Source organism: Chlorocebus sabaeus, chromosome 10 (genome assembly GCF_047675955.1).
Source record: "Chlorocebus sabaeus isolate Y175 chromosome 10, mChlSab1.0.hap1, whole genome shotgun sequence".
Taxonomy (NCBI): domain Eukaryota; kingdom Metazoa; phylum Chordata; class Mammalia; order Primates; family Cercopithecidae; genus Chlorocebus; species Chlorocebus sabaeus.
The window spans coordinates 48,401,725-48,422,567 of record NC_132913.1 but is presented as its reverse complement, the minus strand read 5'-3'; the positions used below and the strand labels follow the sequence as shown (position 1 = coordinate 48,422,567).

The following is a 20,843-nucleotide window of genomic DNA, read 5'->3' as shown; positions in this document are numbered from 1 at the left end:
GTGGTGGCACCATCACAGCTCACTGCAACCTTGAACTACCTAGCTCAAGCAATCTTCCCACCTCAGCTTCCCAAGTAGCTGGAGACAATAGGCGCATGCCACCACAACCAGCTACAAATATCTATATATCTATACGTATTTGTAGAGAAAAGTTCTCACTATGTTGCCCAGGCTGGTCTCAAATTCCTAGCCTCAATCCTCCTGCCTCAGCCTCCCAAAGTGCTGGGATTATAGGCATGAACCACCGTACCTGGCCCAACTCAGGAATTTTGTACTTATACTAGCTTGTATAATACTAGCTTTATTAATACAAATAAAATAGCTTAAAATGTTTTTTAAAAAACCCACTTTAAGAAATATTCTTTCCATCCTAAACTGTAACATGGTCTTCAAAACAAACTAATTTCTTTGCTTTTTCTGCCAAAATATCAATTATCTAACCTTATGCCCCATGTCTTGTGACAACTCAACACTAATTCTCCTGAATTTTTTAAGCTGAATACTTTTCCATCAAGTTGTAATCACATACCAGCTGTTTCCCTTGCTGTAGTATAGAAAGCAAATGTACAATGCAGGGTGCCATCTACTGAAACATGAATGCACAGACTAGTAAAAGAACAAGCAAGACATACAATAGAGAAAAAAGTAACAAGCATTAGAACTGATGTACTTCACAGCTCCACAGGAATTCTACTTGCAATAAATGAAATTGTTTAATTTGTTTCATTTAGTAGCAACTATAACAGAGACTATGATGTGAAATAAAGTGTAATGAACAAGAACCTAAGTGAGGTTATAATTAAAACTTATTGTCAGCCATGCCTAGTTTTTCCCACTACTAAAATATACCACAGCTTGACAACTGCCTTCTTTGCATGCTGATTTAAGTCTATAACCTATAAGTGTACTTAAAGCAAAAGAGTATTAACAACTTTTTAAAAAAAAAATATCTCAAGGCAAAGAGAAATCAGACAAATGTTTGCAAGTTACATAGACATTTACATCAATCTATTTTCATAAGCTTCTGTTTTTTGTAAAAATCTTATAGTTTTCATTTGCTTTCAGACATTAAACTTTTTTTTTTAACTAAAAGAATCATTCTGTGATGGAACTTGAATCTAAAAGGGAGGGCAGGAGTGGTTTGGGGGATATAAGTCTGTGAGATTTAGAAACATTAAATAACATATCTGATATCATACACATGCAGAGACTATTTTAAAAATATACTAGGCTACATGTTCATTTCCAGATTAGCAACCAAAACCAAAACTAAACCCTACAGATCTATGTACTATATAACTGAGGATATAGTAGAAGTATTCATTGAAAGATAGTTCACTTATGTTGATAAATAGGAATGTAAGATGCAATTATTTACATAAGATCGTGAATTCTTATAAAGATGAATATGATATATACAAACTATTAAATAAAACAGCATTTGTTTCACACTATGAAATTTAATAATCTTATTAATCCTGAGTAAACAAGCTTTGAATAAGGAACTAAGAAAGTGACACCACAATAGATATGGATAAGGCTTAACATGAATTTTTAAATGACATAAATTCTAAGGTACTTTACAATAGTTTTACCATATTCAGCTTTTCTAATTTCATGTCATTTATTATAGGACTTGTTTTTCTGAAACCCCTAACTTTGGCTAGACAGTAGTTTAAAAAGGATGTCTGATAACGTAAAAGAGATGCATATCTGTGCATGTATGGCAAAATGTGTGTTCACACATAATAATATATTTGTTAACGCAAAACAGTTACCTGCTGTGGTCCTCGGATAGCTTTTCCCGGGGAATCAAGTGAGGGAAAAGGTGCATCAGATGGGTCCAGAAGTGGGAAGGTATTTACATATAATGCATTATGGTCTCCAGGTGGCAAACACGCAGCTCTATCCAGAGTTGTCCTGATACAAGTGTTTACAAGATTTGAGGGCTTTGTTTTGTCAGTTGTTTTAAGGTTTTGTATAGCTGAAGCTATGGGGTCAATTCCCTGAATTTCAAATAAAGTTTCTTCTGTTTTAACGAAGTTCCCTGGGTTGTCTCTGAACTCCGTATTAAATTTCTCTTGGCACATTGCCTCAGACGTGGCAGGACTAAGGATGCCGGGTCTCTCTGGAGTGCTATGTAAGAAAGTCGAGTCATTGTCCATAGGTGGAAACTTGACATTGAATTTAGAAAGTGATTCAAAAGAGGTGTCTTCCTCATCTCTGCACAGTCCTCTTGGTGTGACACATGTGATGGATGGTGCACCTCTATTTATATCATCTTTAGCCTGAGGCTTAAACAGCGCCTCTTGTTTATCTGTTTTATCCGTACACTGTATAGGCACAGAGCACTGTGTCTCTGCAGGGAGAAGAACACAAAAGAGAAACAGTCACATTCAAATCATTAAAAAAAAATCTGTTCAATCAGCTTTGGACAGATTATTATTTTTTCTATTGGTTTTTATAGCAAATGAAGACAACTGGGATTTTAAAATTTGCTACCATCTTACACAGAATATTAGCAGTCTCCAGCGGGTGAACTGAAACACAGCTTATTAGTTGCAATTTAACTACTTTGTCTTTTCCTAGGTCTTTTGCTGTAAGCTTTGCATCTTGTTCAGTTACACTGCTCCAAGCTTAAAAACATTTGCTTGTAGTGTATACATTTAAACATTTTTGTCAGTAACGGAAGCTATAACTGTGTTTGCTTAGACAAATAAGTTGTTAAAAGGGAAAATCTTACTAAGTATATCTAAAATTAGGTCATTTATTATTGTCACTGTCTAACTAAGTATATCACTAATCAGTTTAGCCACTGTCTGCTGTCAATAATCCATGTGAAGACTGGTGGTTGCAGGAAGACTGGTGGTTGGGAAAAGGAAGACAGTGAAGGCAAAGGAAGGATGAAACATTGTGATGCATGTTAAGAAAACTGTGGATGAATAGATTATTTTCTCATCTTATATCTTTTTTTAAAAAAGACCTCTGTAAATAACAGGTAAATATCTGGTAGATGAAATAGCCTCTGTAGCTCATTTATCTAGAGCCACTTATCCAACAAATTCAGCTTTCTAGGACACAGTCAAAAGCTAGAAGGAAAGTAGAGCTTCTGAGGAGCCAGAATTAGAGCCACAAGGTTCACAGATACGTGAATTTTGTTCTTATTGTCATTTTAGATTTATTCTAACAAACCTGATGGTATTTCCCTAGCTCATAGCTGGTTTGAAACAAAAAATTAAAAGGGAATATGAGTTGCTAAAGGCAGACATAGATATCAACAGGAACTAAAAGCATAGGAAAAGACAGGAAAGACAAAAAGGCTGATACAAGAACTTAGAAAACACTAGAGTCTAATACAGGGCTAATGAGTGCTCAATACAAAAAAACAATAATCAAAGTACTCTCCATCTTGATGATTCTGAGACACTAGAAAAAGCCAAATTAAACTCCACAATGTCCCTTAAAGAAGGCACTGAAGTTGGTAATGCATGTATTTTAAGGATTGTCATTGGCACTGTTGAACATTCACAAATGGAGACATTACCAATGATGCAAATTTAGGTAGACAGGGTATACAGAACACAAGGTATACAAAGTGTCTGTACAGGTTAGTAGGCACTTAACAAACGTCAGTTCCTTTATATTCCTTTGGTCTTGGCAGTCTCATGACACTTCTCTGTCTTTTGCCAAAGCACATTCCAATGTAATATATTTTTTTCTGTTTGGATATGTGTAGTATAATGCAACCAACTTCTCTGGTTCATCTTGTTGTATACCTACTGCCTCTCTTTATACCTCTCTTCATACCATCCTTTCTTACTGGATTATTATAACAGCCTTTAAACTGCTTCCTTGCCTCTAAATTTGTCTCATATCCAATCTGTTGTCTTCATTGCAACTTCCCCTCCATCCCTTGTTCTCAGAGTAGTTTTTCTAAAATACTAATCTGACCACGTTACCTTCCTAATAAAATCTTTTGACGGCTCTACAAGGCCCTCAGATCTCAGAAAAGGCTTATTGACTGTTCATTACTGGCCCCTGGTCACCTCTCCATGCTCATCTTTCACTCCATACTCTGGCTATAATGAACTTTGTATAGTTCCCCAAAATAGCCACACTCTCTTGTCTTTGCACCTTTGCGCATGCTGTGCAGACTGCCTGAAGTGTCCCCTCCCATCACTCTTTGCCCAACTCTTATTTGTCCTTCACATCTTGGCTCGGACATAAGTTTCTCTGGATGACTCTCCCATGACTCTTGGATGCCCTGAGGACTGAAACACTCTGTTATATAGTTATGCATCGCTTAACGGTGGCACGTTTTGAGAAATGTATTCTGAGGCAATTTTGTCATTGTGCAAACATCACAGAGTGTACTTACAGAAACCTAGACAGTATAGTCTACTACACACCTACACTATACGGTATAGCCTATTGTTCTTAGGCTACGAACCTATACAACATGTTACTGTACTGAATACTATAGGTAACACAATGGTATCTGTGTATTTCAACACTGAAAAGGTACAGTAAAAATACGGCATAAAAGATAAAAAATGGGTACGCCTATATAGAGCACTTACCATGAATGGAATTTGCAGGACTAGAGGTTGCTCTGAGTCAGTGAGTGAATGGTGAGTGAATGTGAAGGCCTAGTATTACTGTACATCACTGTAGACTTTATGAACACTATACACTGTGGTTACACTAAATTTACAAAAAAAAAAGGTGTGATACAATGTAACAACAGCTACCTACAATGGCACTAGGGTGATATGAACTTTTGTTTTGTTTTGTTTTGAGACGGAGCTTTGCTCTTGTTGCCCAGGCTGGATGGAGTGCAATGGCGCGATCTCGGCTCACTGCAACCTCCACCTCCCAGGTTCAAGTGATTCTCTTGCCTCAGCCTCCAGAGTAACTGGGATTACGGACATGAGTCACCATGCCCGGCTAATTTTATATTTTCAGTAGAGACGGGGTTTCTCCATGTTGGTCAGGCTGGTCTCGAACTCCCAACCTCAGGTGATCTGCCCAGCTCAGCCTCCCAAAGTGCTGGGATTATAGGCGTGAGCCACTGTGCCTGGGCTGATATGAACTTTTAAGCCCCATTATAATCATATGGGACCATGATTGTACAAGCAATCTGTTGTTGACTGAAAATGTCATTTGGCACATGACTGTATTTCCAAGTATAACTCTCTTTCTCCCATTAAAGTAGGTTTTTTGAGGTCTTAAACTATGTTTTGTTTCCCTCTAACTCCAGACCCCTGCCCAGTGTCTGGCACGTAGTATGCCCCTAACAAACGAATTCTGAATGAATCTGTAATCTCTCCCTTACAGAGCCTACTATAATAATCAACATTTACCAGATATTCTGTGACTAGAAGTGCTATAGTAATTGTGACCAAGCTTAATTGTTTAGCTGGATTTCTTTAGCCTCTGAGGTTCTTAAAGTCCATTAACTCTCGAGTAGTCATTCTTCCTGGCAGTAGACTTGAAAGTGGCAGGAAAGTCAAGGAAACAGTACTGTCTTTGTAGATGACATTTGCTACTTGCAAATAACAAATCAGGAAAATCAACTGTTGAGGTAATCAGATTCTGTAACACCCGAAGAGGAGAGACTTATCAAATGATCTTCACAAGGAGAACAAGGTGAATGCTGAAGAATCTGCTGCTGCTGCTAATGGCAATGACTATTAACATTAATAGCACTTCCACATGGCAAGCAATATTATAATAATTGTATGTACATTAATTCATATAATACTTAAAGTAATCCTGAGGTAGGCACTATTATTATCCCCACTTTACATGTGAAGCAACTGGTTGGAGAGGTTAACTCAAAGGCCACACAACTATAATAGTAAGTGGCAGATCTGCCACTGGAACCCAGGCGACCTAACTCTAGATTTGTGCTCTGAACCATTATGCTAAATTGAACATGTTGGTTTCTAGATATAGAGAGAAGTCCCCAAATTGACAGAAATGTGCTTTGAATTATTTTTCCAGCAGTTGATCTATCCCGGCTGTGAACAAAACGTGGAGAAATCAAACAGCTCTAAAAAAACAGATATTTTCTTTCTGCAAAGCTAGCTGGCATAAACTCAGCCACATTAAAATAATCTGAGTTAATCTGCTCAAGCAGTGAGAGTTATATCTATTAAAAAAATTTAAACCTTAGATTTCTAATGCTACTAGAAATCTAAGCTGAGACAACTTAAAACTCAAATGAGATGCATGAAAGCACTTGTCATCCTGACACCATATTGAGAAACATGATCAGGTGAGCAAATAGCTTTTCTATTTTGTCTATTTTAAGAATACTTAGTTTTGCAAGGAAAAAGTAAAATGGGAAACATTTTTAGATTTCCAAATTTTAAATATAGGCTATCCATTTAGTTACTTCTCAGTATAATTATTTTGTATATTGACAAAAGAAAAAGACCTCATGGTTGTTTGTCACCCTTCTCATGGATGTTTATTGCCCTTAATCCTATATTCTTCTTTCCTAATCTCTACTGAAATTGGACACTCCTTTACGAACCAAACAGTACTTTATTTGAAGCTATGGATAAACATACATTTTATGTTTATCATTTCTCAAGTCTATTGCCATATGTAGATGAGTAGAAAAAACAAAGTAATAATAAAAAGGAAATGTAAAAATTCTACTAACTCAGTATTTTCAAATGAATCATCTGGTTATTTAAAAGCAAACATCAAACTTTAATACAGAATAACACAGGGACAATACACATACCTTTTCCTAGATATATTATGCAAATCATATTTGAAATAGTTCTTCTATATTTTTATACAGTATAGCATACATACTTGGAAACCATGAATAGGCATCTTTTCAAAAAATATTTTTTCCTTTCTCCTTTTGATATACTACTGTCAGAGCATAATATTTATTTTGGTTTCTCTTTGGACCCCAGCAAAACTTCACTAGAGTCTGTAGCACAAAATATTTTGAGAATAATATATTTATTATTTGTGACACTGTTAATATAAAGCATAAAAATAAAGCATCAGGAAGCAGTTTTAGTGGAGAAGAAATTGAAGTTAAACACTCAGTGTTCTAGTTGACAGATACATACTCAGATTTAGACCTGTGCAATTTAAAAATGGTCAAAGTATTAAGCCACTGATAATGAGGTAAGTTTTCTGTGTAACAAAGAATATATCACCATTACAATGCCTTGAAAAGATGTTGATGTTCAAAAAAGCATGTTTATGAATTCTAGGTACTACATCTCCATAGCTAGCATATTTTAAACAGAAATAATTCATTTACTTCAGAGGTACCTAGTGACTTTAGTCCATACAAAAGATCAATTTCTCATGAAAATGACAAAAATTCAGGTGAAGAAAAGAGTTGTTTTTGGGCAGGTGAGAGAAGGGAGAGAAAGAACCAAATTATATCTACAAAGATTGTTTTGCTTCTGTAATACCACATTGTGTAACTTTTCTGAAAATAAAATGGTAGTAGTAGCAAAAAGTGAATTTACACTATAAAATTATTTTAAATAGCCTAGATGTAAGAGCTGCAAGAAATGGAAAGTGATCTTTAATTAAAGGGGTGTTAGTCAGCAAGACTACATCTCTCAGAGTGAAAACTGTAAATCACATCCCTTGGGAATTGTCTGCAGAATAGCTCAAATCACAAGGGTAAAGGAGAATTTATCATTATAAATGATCAGTTTACCTTCCTTTTGTTTGCAGAAGTGTTTGGTTGCCAGACCTAATCCCTTGTATTTTGCTATTCATATAGAACTACTGAAGCAAATACCAGGAAGCCAGTCTGGGGTTTTAGGAAAGGGTGGAGCATTTATAAAACATACTATAACACATGTGTAAAACAAACGTTCCTTCTAAGTTGTATTTTATACTAAATGTATATTTTGTGCATTAAACAGGACTAGCACTCAGGAAATTTGAGTGTCACATTTTTATTCTTGAACCAAATGAGTTCAAAGAATTCTTGAGCCCAGGAGTTCAAGGCTGTAGTGCACCATCATGCCTGTGAATAGCCACTGTACTCCAGTCTGGACAACATAGCAAGATCCTGTGTTTAATTAAAAAAAAGAAAAAAAGAAACAGGAAAAAAACATCTATCCATAGTGTATGTAATGAACTTTCAGGCAGAAGTTACAAACAAACCTGATGTTATAATTTTACTTAGCTCATATAATATGGTAGTATGGCTTCAAGGTCGCTTATTCACATAAGAGTTAATGTTTAATAAGTCCCCCAAACAACAACTGAAAACTTTCAGGGATATAGTCAATATTTATTTTGTATTTTTTAAGGTGGGATTTCTCATTAAGATAATTAGTAATTATGTCTTTCAATTCAATCTATATAGTACCATATACAACAAAGAAAAAAAACCCAACAAATACATATGTAATACACTACAGAACTTACACAGCATGTACACATTCAAATATACGTGGGTGAGGGGTAAATTACAGATGCTACACAATTAATAGGCATTCAGGAATATTTTCACATTCAAAAAGAAATCAATTTCAATCAATCAAATCAATATTACTGTAAATTAAATTAAATCTTACCAGTTGCAGTGTCTGGTATATTAAGTTTGCTTAAGTGGTCTTTCTGTGCTTTTGCTAGCATGCATATTCTATGAAATTCCTCTTTCAGATCCCAGAAAGTCTTCTCTATACTACCCCTAAAAAATAAAAATCAACATTTTAAAATGTAAAGCTATAATTTCCAAGTTTTTTAAATAATCAAACTTATGTAGTACCATTTTATGTGCCACAAAATATTTAAAAGTTAAAAAAAAATTTTTAATTCCTAGACAATATCCCAAAAACCAGCTTGTGTTTGTAGAGGGCCAGGCACAAAGTAAGTGATAAATTAAGTTTTAATACATAAATATAGTATAGTCTAGCATATCTACTTATTCATATATACACTAATGCTGGCTGTCTTATTCTCACATTAGAAATTTCAATGCATTGACTTTTGTTCTCTGCAAACATGTTAAATAGAATATTAAATATTCCTCATTTTGGTAAAGTTCACATTAGGATCCATCCATATAAAGAAATATGGCCTTAACACTTGGTTTATTGAAATAGTAGAGCTTTAGAGAATTCAAGTTTTAGATCCAGCTCTGCTATTAACTGCATGACTTGTTTAGGTCATTTTTAACATGTAGGACTCTGAGGATGGTTACTTCCACTTATTCTAAAAGGCTATTTTTTTTGCAATTGTTAATGCTTAAAAATATATACATAAAATATATTTCAGTATTGAAAATTTTTAAGAGTTGGCAAAAAAAGGATGTAGAACTACCTTTCATGGAGCAAAGGACTGCCAAGACTCCTTGCTGAAGTTTCTTTTCTAGGAGAAGAAACCTCTTGTCTTCTTACCTTAAAGATACAAAATGATTACTATTACTACTTTAAATTGCTTCCAAATTCAAATGAGATCGAGTAAAAAGAAAACACAAAGGAAAATTTATTTACCTTCCCTATTGAAAAATAACTTGAGACAGCTTATAGACCTATATGTAATATACAATTGATTTTTTTCTTTAAACGAGAAAAATCAATGAAAAAGGAAAATGAAGAAGGAAAGTCTGAAGAGATGAAATATTTCTGGCAACTTCAATTACTATTTCCAGTACTGGTAATTTAAGAAATTTCTCAAATTCAACTATTGATCAAAATTGCTGCTCTGTTCACCAAGCACTTCATATGCCCAGAAACTTAGGGGGAAATAAAATGTACGTGTTTACTTCTTTTGATATTCAGTAAAAATGGCCTATATATTTAAATTAATGTGTTTGTCTTGTGTTATAGATTCTTTGCTGAAGAATGCAGCTGTATTAAAGGAAGAAAGAAAACCAAGTTACAGCCCCTTATAATTCAACAAGCATTTAAAAGGTTTATAAAATGGTGCAATTATGTATTTAAGCTGCTTCAACACAAGTTCTTGCCTTTCACTCCCACCCTGTGGCTTACACTGGTATTACATCTATTCTGACATTTAAAAATCAACATTAAAGAACATGTTGTAATAATGTATTCTATGGCTTAAATATTTAAAAAATTTTACACCATACCTAGAAAGTATTGTGTACTTTCTAAAGCTTATAAACTGACAAGTCCAGAGATCTGAAGAATCCTTATACCGAATCATAAGTTACAATTCATCCAAAATTGTATAGTTCTTAAATTTCAAATCCAAACCAGTGGATATCTATCTTTAGTGACATTTAGATTTTATTTAATTAAGGTCATTGTAGCTATTATAAGTGGAAGACTTTACTTCATTGTGTCTTATCACTTAAGTACCTCACTCTTGCTTTTCAAAATATTTCTTTCAATTTCTTCAGTCTTATTTGTTCTCTAAGACAAAGACTTGATTTCAGTTTGTTTTTCTTAAAATTAATATCTTCTTCAATTTATTTCCCAGTTTTTTCTAAATAAATACTTTAAATATATATAGAGTATTATTTTTATAGTATCTCAAAATTAGTAAAATAAAATCTTGCCAATACAAACAATTTGTGATTTTATACATTATATTGTCAGGCCAAAATAAAATAAAGATTATTTTGTTGCTGCATATCATGTGTTTGACAAACATTCAGGTAATATATTCTTCTGGATTAAAACTGCTGTACTGAGCTTTATAATGCAGTCACATCAGAAGATATTTTCACATTCACAGTTTTTTTTTTTAAGTGGTAGACAAGGTTTTTCTATGGTGTTTTGTGCAATAAGAACACTCAATGGATTTTAGTGTGGACTAGGAAGAAAGGCAACATTTTACAGCTAGCCAGCCAGTCAGAACACCACAAATACGAAACAAACTTTTCAAATATTTTATCATTAAGTCTATATCAACAAAATCAGAGAAGAGGTATATTAGAATACTTGGCCTGGCACGGTGGCTCATGCCTGTAATCCCAGCACTTTGGGAGACTGAGGTGGGTGGATCATGAGGTCACGAGATTGAGACTATCCTGTCTAACACGGTGAAACCCCGTCTCTACTAAAAATACACAAAATTAGCCAGGCGTGGTGGCAGGTGCCTGTAGCCCCAGCTACTCAAGAGGCTGAGGCAGGAGAATGGCATGAACCTGGGAGGCGGAGCTTGCAGTGAGCTGAGATGGCGTCACTGCACTCCAGCCTGGGCAACAGAGTGAGACTGTCTCAGAAAAGAAGAAGAAGAAAGAATACTTGTATTTGACAATTTAATATGGTCAAACCAACCATAAAATAAGTGATTAAATAGAATGACCTCCTTATAGTGAGCCAAGATTGTACCACTGCACTCCAATCTGGGCGACATAGCAAGACTCTGTCTCAAAAAAAAAAAAAAAAAAAAAAAAAAAAAAAAGAGTAATGCTCTGCAGTTTTAGGCTAAAACTGGAGATAGTTACAGAAAGTGGTAAAGATAGTGCTCTAAATTCCAAAGTCCTGACTTTGACATAAACTAGGAATGATTGCTTCTGAGATTAAAGAAGTGTTAAAAACTAATGGGGATGAAGAGGACTGAAGGAAAAGGTAAGAAAAAAATGGCAAACCTTTGTCTCACTTGGTAAATAATTGATGCTAACTTCTGTGATGTTTAGATTTGATAACTAATGTGGGTGAATTTATCAAGAAAAGATTCCTTGGGTGTATTGGCAGGAGGTGAAGGAGGACTCCTTAAGGAATTCCTATGAAGTATCTAAACTAAGGTCTTCAGCTTCTTTGGGGTTAGAAACACAGCTCTGCTTACTATTATTTTTGTTTTTATTGTTATTGGAAAAAAGTATTAGTGGTTGTACTAGGCAATACACTGCACCTTTTATCATTCACGCCAAATAAACCTGTTAATATATTTCAAATGAAAATTCTGAGTTCCCAGTACCCAAGAAAAATTTTCAGAAAGGGACCTCTTAAAATGTTACTTGGGAAAAAAAAAAAAGCTAAACAGTTTTCTGACAGACATTTTGAAGTTGGGTTTATTTAGAATGGGGCATAACATGTTAATGCTATTTTCCATTATAGCAGTCTGATACAACTTTCTGAAAACAATCATTAATTTTTCAAAGGATTTAGGATTAGTATAATCAATGGCAACTTCAACGCTTTCCCAGAAACTCAGACTTTTTCAGTGCATGATCTTAATAAAGATTAATCAGTTTGCTGAGCATCTCAGAGAGTAAGGATAACTTGTATTTTTCTTTAGATTCTCAAATATAATCCAAGTGGGCTCTGTACTGCAGAAAGACGAAGTTATAACTTCAAATAAGAAAGCAAGGGAATTTTGAACATTATATTTTAGGAGATTTTAAGCATTAAATCATTCAAAAAATGAATTTATTTTGAGGTACTAAAACTTAAAATACTTAACATCATAAACTGTTCCAAGTACTAGTTTGGAAATGCTGAACTTGTGGAATGAATGCTGAAATAAGAGTTTTACACATCATACTTTTCATATACACTTCCAGTATGTCGCTGGGTAAGTCATTCAACTAAATCCATTAAGATAAACACATCTGAAACAGTTGGAAGATGTAAAATGTTTCCTTAAATTTCTCATGTGAATTGGGAGAATTTTGATTTAGTGTAAGTCAATTTAAGCTTCTCATAGATGGGTATTATATCAAAAATATATGTTCAGGGGACAGTTGAATATGCAGTGATATTTAAGAAGGAGAAAAAAAGTGGTTAATATTTCATTAGTCCAAACCAGGCTTTATTCTTGATGCAAAAATAATGAAAAATGTTTTTGTTTCGCATTCTAGGATATGTTAGATATCAACCTCTCAAAGAAATGTACGTTTTCCTTAACACCTGCTTTTGTTACAGTTGATACTAAAAGTGAAATTATTTTATTCCTTTTATAAAAAATTGGAAAGATAGAAAAGAAATAAAAATTGTCATTCAAAACCATATTTTTTTCTTAAAAATTTTAAGCAATTAAAGTCAGTAAAATAAAATTGAATTATGGAATTTTTTTTTTCTTTTTTTGAGACAGAGTCTTGCTTTTGTTGCCCTGGCTGGAGTGCAGTGGCATGATCTTGGCTCACCTCCATCTTCTGGGTTCAAGCGATTCTCCTGCCTCAGCCTCCCAAGTAGCTGAGATTACAGGAGCCTGCCACCATGCCTGAGTAATTTTTGTATATTTAGTAGAGACAGGGTTTCGGCATGTTGGTCAGGCTGGTTTCAAACTCCTGACCTCAGGTGATCTGCCCGCCTCGGCCTCCGAAAGTGCTGGGATTACAGGCGTGAGTCACCGCACCCAGCTGAGTTATGGAATTTTTAAAGATAATTCTGACTAAACTCTTTAACAAGATGTATATTCTCTCATATGTATGTAAGAAACCCAAACTTTAAAAGGCTTCTATTAAGTGAAGAAGGTAAGTTTTCAATGATACATATTTCACTTTACTCCAGTGTTCATATCAAAGACTTCCTTTAAACTTTAGTTAGGATCCTTGCATGCAAACGAATATTTATTTTTAGCTAGCTCAGGCAACTGAGTGTAGTCAATGTTTTATTTCGTTTCTGGATGAGGCTAAATAGAAATACGCTTTTTAAGCAGAAACAAGAATCCTTACTTGGATCAATATAAACTAAGAAATAAGCCAAGGTGGGATGGGATGGATTGGTAGAGGGAATATAAAACTATGGAATAGGTATAAATGTTAGCTTGATAAAATTCACTACAGAGAAAGGAAAAGTACGTAGTAGGAAAAAAACTGAAAATAAAGATTCATTTGTCACTTAGATTTTTGAGATCTAAGAATGAAATGTTAAAGGAGGATCTGAGGTTGAGTATTTCATTACCAGTTTACATACACTGAGACAAAAGATGTTATGGTGAGGTCAAGCACTGGATACAGCTGAATTAGGGAGAAAGTAAAAAAAGGGCGGAGACAGAAAAAGATTAAGGTATAAAACAGGACCAGAAAAAAATTACAAAAAGATATTTGATAAGAATAAACATAAAAGAATAGTAACATAAAAGTTTGAAGACAAATGCTAACAAAAAATAATATTGTATTTAATCTAAAAGAACTTATAGCCATATAAAATCTATGGTTCTCTCACCCTCATTAACATTCCTGAAAATCTAGCAAAGCAAGAGAAACACAAATCCTAGGAGCCTTGTCTGTTCTGTGTGATACAGTGTGCTAGGCAAACCCACTGCCAGTGTGGGAACAACTCCAGGGCAAAATGGGATCCATCCCAGAGTTCTGAAGGAAGTGGCAAGAAAATAAACAATATAAAAATAAAATTAAACACCCTAATTACTTCCAAGTTCTTTATTGGGTTGTGGTTTAACATAACCCATCCCCACAATCTCTACTGATTCAATGCTACAATAAAACATATTGTTTCAGAAAAGGTAAAATCCTTTACCAGTACTGCCACAATTACTGTAATTTCAATTCTATCCAAGTTAATTTGTAGAATGAGATGAATACTTTTCTACTATCTGTCTTCTAAGTCTTTCACTTTGTATTACGTACCTTTTGCATATATCTTTCTGAATTTATTTTTTTAAAGGGAAGAAATATTTGTGGAGATGCTTTTTTAATGCAAAACGGAAACTGCATAACTTCAGTGACCAATTTAATTAAGATTTCTCACACTCCTTTCACTCTTTCCCCAAATACTACATTTAAAACGAACTGATCCGTGCTGCGCATGGTGGCATGCTCCTGTAATCCCAACTACTAGGGAGGCTGAGAGGGAGGAGTTTGAGACCAGCCTGGGCAACACAGCAAGAACCCGTCTCAAAAAAGAAAAAATCAACTGATTTGGAAAAATCCTTTAACCACAAATTTAGTGTTATACCACTACACCATGAAGAATAGAAGCGATCTTCTTGAAAATAGCTATTATTTAAGCAATTTGCATGTATTACTTATTTAACTTAAATCGCAAAATCTGCTTATTTTGAGATGGAGGTCTTGCAATGTTGAGCAGACTGGAGTCAAATTTCTGGACTCAAGCAGTCTTCCTGCTGCAGCCTCCGAAGTAGCTAGGACTACAGGTGCACGCCACTGCACCTGGCAAGCCACAAAATCTTCTGAATTCTGTACTTAATTATGATTTTAAAATTTGCTTTGAAGAGATCAAATAATTTGTATATAGTTTGGCAGACGGAGTAGCTGTGACTGGAACACAAGCCTTTCTGCCCCAGTAGCTTTAACTACTTAGCCATAATGCTTGGCTGCTGGAGAAGCTAAGTGGTACAGTTATCCAGCATAGGGCTGGAGATAAAGAATGGTTACATTTACATATTGCACCAAGGCAAACTAATTTTAAGATTCTAAAATCTTCCTGTCATACAATAAAAATATATATATTTATCACTGAGAAGCAGTTACAGGCCACGTTTTGATGCTTAAATATTGCCCAGGGTGGGAGGGGAAACCTTTGGTATAGCCTTTTTTTTGCTGTGTTCTCAAGGATGTATCGTACAAATAGAAATGTACATCCAAAAATAACTTAAGATAGATTTACTCAAGTTTTGCTAAACGAGTCACTTGTTAACATAGGCAATTTGGCAGTACTTTCTTTGACAAAATTTCATAGTATTTCTCAAACTTGGCATAGAAGTTAAGCATTTGACAAAGCATGACAATGGGTAGAGTACCCTACTGGTAATTCTATCCTCTCTGGAAAGCTTAACTCCCTTCCTGCCTCCCCAGCTATCTTTTAATAAAAGACTGGGTATAGTTATAGTAGCTGATAAAGTCCTCGTCTGGTAATTTCAGTGTCTGAATCATCTTAGGGTTGGTCTGTTCTCTTATAACTGGGTCACATTTTCTGGGTTCTTTATATGTTGGGTGATTTTGGACCATATCCTGACCATACTCAGCCAGAAAAAACCAAAAAACTAGACTTTAGGAGCTAAGATTTCATAGTGTAGGAGTGAGCACCTAACAAACCATTCTTCTGCAAATAACAGTTATAAACTTTGGGCAACACACACACACACACACACACACACACACACACACCCCAACTACTTGAAAACATTGAAGACCGAACTTTGCATATATTGGAGGAGAGTCAAAAATGTGTAGTAAGTAATTGGCTTAGAGTGTATTCCCAGTTTTCTATGGTTTTGTCCTGATGATGGCCACACTGCAGTAGAGGCACAGTAGTGGCTGAAATTCTAACAAAAAAGCCCACTAACATTCTGGCTGGAAGAACCAAGAAGGAGAATGAGATCATAACCATGGTCACTGGAGAGTGAGGGAAAGGAGCCCTAGAGAATTTGAGAACCTTAAATTCTGAGTTTCAATTCAGCTCAAATCTCTGGCAGTCCCCAAGTTGGGCAAGACTAAAAGCTTTGTAGCTAAAGCTCTAAGGATTGAACTGAGATTGGAGCTGCCTCTCTCCATAGGAGTGACAGTTACCCTGAGCTAATCAAGTTCACTGCCTGTAAAAACAAAACTACCAATACCCTTCACCACTCTAGAAAACATTTTGTCCATTTCTTAAAACAAACAAAAACTCCAAACATGTAAGTACTATAGGACCCAATGAATGCACTCCTGGGCACTTCAAAATTTATGTTCACACAGAAACCTGTACACAAAATGTTTACAGCAGCACTCTGTCTATAAAGTAAGAAAAAGATAGGAAGCACTTTCTCCTCTGAAGTCATGATTATGTCACCTAAAAATGGTTATGGTAAATGAAATGGCTCATTCAAAACTGTTTTAGCTTTCAGTTTACATAATGTTCTCCCAAGTGACCTAGAATAATTTTGGCTCTTGTCTAGAGATTATCCTTTTTCCATCAAAATATTGTAGAAAATTTAACTTTACATATCTATGTACACATAACCAAGATAAAGGCAAATAAGAACTTTTCTTCTTTTCTGTTAGCATCAAAAAAATCTTAGGGCAGGAGAAACCCTAAAGAAACTGAGGTTAGGTCTTTCCTGTGTAGTAAAATTCAAAACTGGGGGCCTCACCACCTTTTTTTTTTTTTTTTTTTTGGCCAAGAAAGAATTTAGTAAAAAATAAACAAACTACCAAGACCTAGTATCTTCTTCACGTCAAAGGGGAATGAACATTTATCAAAAAGAAAAAGAGTAGGAAGAAGAATTTTAGATTCAGCTTTATCAAAAAGTTATCACTTTATGCTCACGGCTCAGGATAAGATGAGAAGCAAGAGCTGAGGACAGAAGTGAAGAGTCTCAGGCTGCAGAATAGGTAAAAAAGAGAAGGCAAGAAAGAATGTTCAATGAGCAGAAGCAAGAAGGAAAGCAAGGAGATTCACTGTGGCCATTTGGCCATTTAGCAGACATATGGTCCAGATGTAACTTCTAGAGAATACGGACAAGTCCGTGGCTCCCTATAGTATTATTAAGATAAAATGTAGAGGGTAACATGCTGTCTTTAATGTTAAATAGTCAAGAGAAATTAGGAGTAGAAATAACGAGTAAATCCATCAAATATGGAATTACTTAGAGGAAACTAAGCTTAAATGCAAAAATCACATTACTATTGACAAACATAATAGGAAAGAGACAACAAAAGATGCTCATCTTAAAATTATTTGTTTCCAAAAGGGACTTACCAGGGAGGGAGACAAAAACCACAGGTCAATGACAATGCAGAATGTGTGGGAACTGCTATACAATAGTTTTATTAGGATTCTAAGATATATAGCTTAGAGCATAAGTATATAGAAAGATGACTAACTGGCAAAGAAAGAAAATATTTCAGGGAATAAATCAGCTTTCATAACATAGCAAGACACTGCTTAACCAAGCAACAGAGAAGCTCGGAGTGTACAGGTGCAAATGAAAAATTAGGTGACTCTTCTCCCTCCTCTACCCTCAAAATCTAGCAGTATCTTAGAGGGAACTACGAATCCAGTGAGAGGATGTTAAAATACAATACCGGGAACAGAGTTAGCTGAAGATCCTGTACTTAAACAAAGCTAAGTGGTTTTCTTAGTATTGATTTCATATCCTAGATACAGTCTTGTGCCTTTAAAAATTACCAGAGTACCTAGTATGCAGCACTTCATAGTCCTAGGGTTTTATGGAACATACTAGAAAATGCAGGTATCTACTATCAAACTATCTTTTAACAAATTAGAATCAAAATTCAGAGTCTGCTCTAGATTTAATATAGATTAATTTACAAGCATCATGATTTAAAGCATGAAGATGTAAAACAATTTATTATCTGATGTATGTGAAAAGAAGTGATGAGGAAGCACTAGGACCTCCATGTACAAGTAAACATTCCTGAGGAGATGCTGGAATATTCTTAGAACATGACATTTTTTCAGTAGGATGAAAAGTAACTTACTGAGAAAAAGGCAGTATGATTTTTTTTTCTAACAGGATATTATAATCTGGTTAAACCAGTGGTTCCCAAAATATGGTCCAGGATCCTTAAGGGTCCCAAGTGCCTTTCAAGGGATACAATGTTGGGAGATGTAATCTGCCATGGCCCCTGAGCATCCTGGCACATTTTTGCTATTCATGTCAGGAATACAAGAATCTCACTGTTCTTTACCTGGGGCTTTTCTCAGGCTTGTGTTTGCAGAGAGCAAATTGGAAAGACTAGGTAATATCTCCCTCTTGGACAAAGAGCAGGCATGCTTACCGCCTGCTATAAAATGGTGGGTTCCCCAAGCTCAATATGCCTCTCCTTCAATGTAACCATTGCATGTATAAGCATCATCTGTGTCTATCTGTGTTACCTCCTAGGTGGGACTAATGAAAATAAGATGTTCTTGGCTACTCGTTTTACTGTAAATAATAAAGTCCTTTTTCTCTGATTCACTTTTCTGTTTTTCTCCAGTACCCATGAAACAGTAACTGGCTAACTTACTAGCTTGTAAGTAGAATAAAATGAAATCCCAGACCCTGACATAATGATGTAATTGAAATCAACTATTGTCACAATTAAGATATTATTAATATTTGCATTTTTTACTGTGTTGGCATTTAGGCTGATTATGCAAAAACAATGGTGAGTAAAACTGCTGGTGCCCGAGTATGACTAAGGCCATGTCAAACTGTTGTCACTGTATTCTTCAATGTCACACACTCAGTAAAAAAACAGCAAAAAAAAAAAAAAAAAAAAAAAGGCAGTTTCAACTAAGATTGTCCTTAATAAGGCAGTAAAATGATTAATTTTATTGAAACTTGATCTCAACATATTTTTAATATTTTGTGTGACAAAATGGGAAGTATACACAAAAGGTCTGCTGCTGCATACTGAAGTACAATTATTGTCTTGGGGAAAAGTACTTGTGCAACTATTTGAGTTCCAAGTAAACCAGTTACTTTTCTAATGGAATGCCATTTTTGCTTGAAAGAATGACTGACACACAAGCTATGGTTATTCAGACATTTTCTCAAAACCAAATGAAGTTAGCCTGTCATGTTAAGGAAAGCAACTGACAAGATTTGTTGCCAATGATAAAATTTGAGCTTCCAAGTGAAAATTAAAATTTTGGAAAACCTGTACCTGTCACAGTAAGCTTGACAGATGCCCAACACTTAAAAGATTTTTCTGATGTGATCAGTGATGATGTTAAATGTGATTTTAAAATATTATATAATAGGTCAACATTTGCAAGATCTACACAACTTAGTGAACCAATATTTTCCAAATGATTCATGATGTAACAATCATACATTAGTAAAAGACATATTCAAAGTACAAGATAGACCAACAGCTTTTAATGTAAAGTTCACTGATATGGTTTCGGATTCCATATTGCAGCTAACATTTTAAGACACTAACAAATTTTAGTGCAGTATCAAAGACTATCCACAATTGCTAAAAAGGCTATTAAAATACTCTTCCCCTTTTCAACTACAATATCTATTTGAGGCTGAATTTTCATCATATAATTCAACCAAAAAAAAATTCACAGCAGATTGAATGTAGAAGCATTTCATAACACTGAAAAAAAAAATACCTTCAAAACAGATTTAGAGAATTTTTTTTTTTTTTTTTTTTTTTTTTTGAGACAGTCTCACTCTTGCCCAGGCTGTGATCTTGGCTCATGCAACCTCCACCTCCTGGGTTCAAGTGATTCAACTGCCTCAGCCTCCAGAGTAGCTGGGATTACAGGCACCCACCATCATGCCTGGCTAATTTTTCTATTCTTAGTAGAGACAGGGTTTCATTACATTGGCCAGGCTGGTCTCAAACTCCTGACTTCAAGTGATCCACCCACCTTGGCCTTCCAAAGTGTTGGGATTACAGGCGTAAGCCACTGCGCCCAGCCAGATTTTGACAACTTTTAGGATGACGGGTTATAATAAGATAAACTAGATGGTTTGTGGGTGCTGTAGTTTGGATATTTGTTGCCTCCAAATCTGATTTTGAAATTTGATCCCCAATGTTGGAGGTGGTCTAATGGGAGGGGTCTGGGTCATGGGGGCAGATCCCTCATGAATAGAGAAATCCTGGGGGCTGTGGGGGTAAGGATAGCAGGTGAGTGAGTTCTTACTCTTTTAGCTCCTGAGAAAACTGGTTGTTAAAAAGAGTCTGTCACCTCCCCTCTCTCTCTTGCTTCCTTTCTCACCACAGGATCTCTGCAATGCTGGCTCCTCTTTGCCTTCTGCCATGAGTGGAAGCAGCCTGTGGCCCCTGCCAGAGGCAGATGTCCAATCTTGAACTTTTACAGATATCAGAATCATGAGCCAAATAAACCTTTTTTCTTTATAAATCACCCAGCCTCAGGTATTCCTTTATAGCAACACAGACTAAGATGGAGGTGGACAGGGGGCTATTCCTTACCTATCGAGGTTGAGAGAACAGCCTTTCATGTCTTGGCCAAGAGAAATCAGGGCTGGATAGA

At 35.3% G+C, this 20,843-nt stretch overlaps 1 protein-coding gene and 1 long non-coding RNA gene across 5 annotated transcripts in view; one reads left to right on the top strand and one right to left on the bottom strand.

The window, feature by feature from the left end:
* Positions 1–10,061, top strand: part of LOC103217176 (uncharacterized) — a 31,647-nt gene extending 21,586 nt beyond the window's left edge. The window contains exon 4 of the long non-coding RNA XR_490899.3: positions 9,837–10,061. This is a non-coding gene — a long non-coding RNA (uncharacterized lncRNA). The remainder of the gene's footprint in view (positions 1–9,836) is intronic.
* The window catches only part of TANK (TRAF family member associated NFKB activator), a 103,465-nt gene that overhangs the window by 2,843 nt on the left and 79,779 nt on the right, over positions 1–20,843 (bottom strand). For all 4 annotated transcript variants that reach the window (XM_007965139.3, XM_073019757.1, XM_073019758.1 and 1 more), the window contains exons 5-7: positions 9,328–9,404; positions 8,580–8,695; positions 1,779–2,359 (exon numbers count right to left, since the gene is read on the bottom strand). In XM_007965139.3, the coding sequence (XP_007963330.3) occupies positions 1,779–2,359; positions 8,580–8,695; positions 9,328–9,404 (774 nt within the window). The remainder of the gene's footprint in view (positions 1–1,778; positions 2,360–8,579; positions 8,696–9,327; positions 9,405–20,843) is intronic.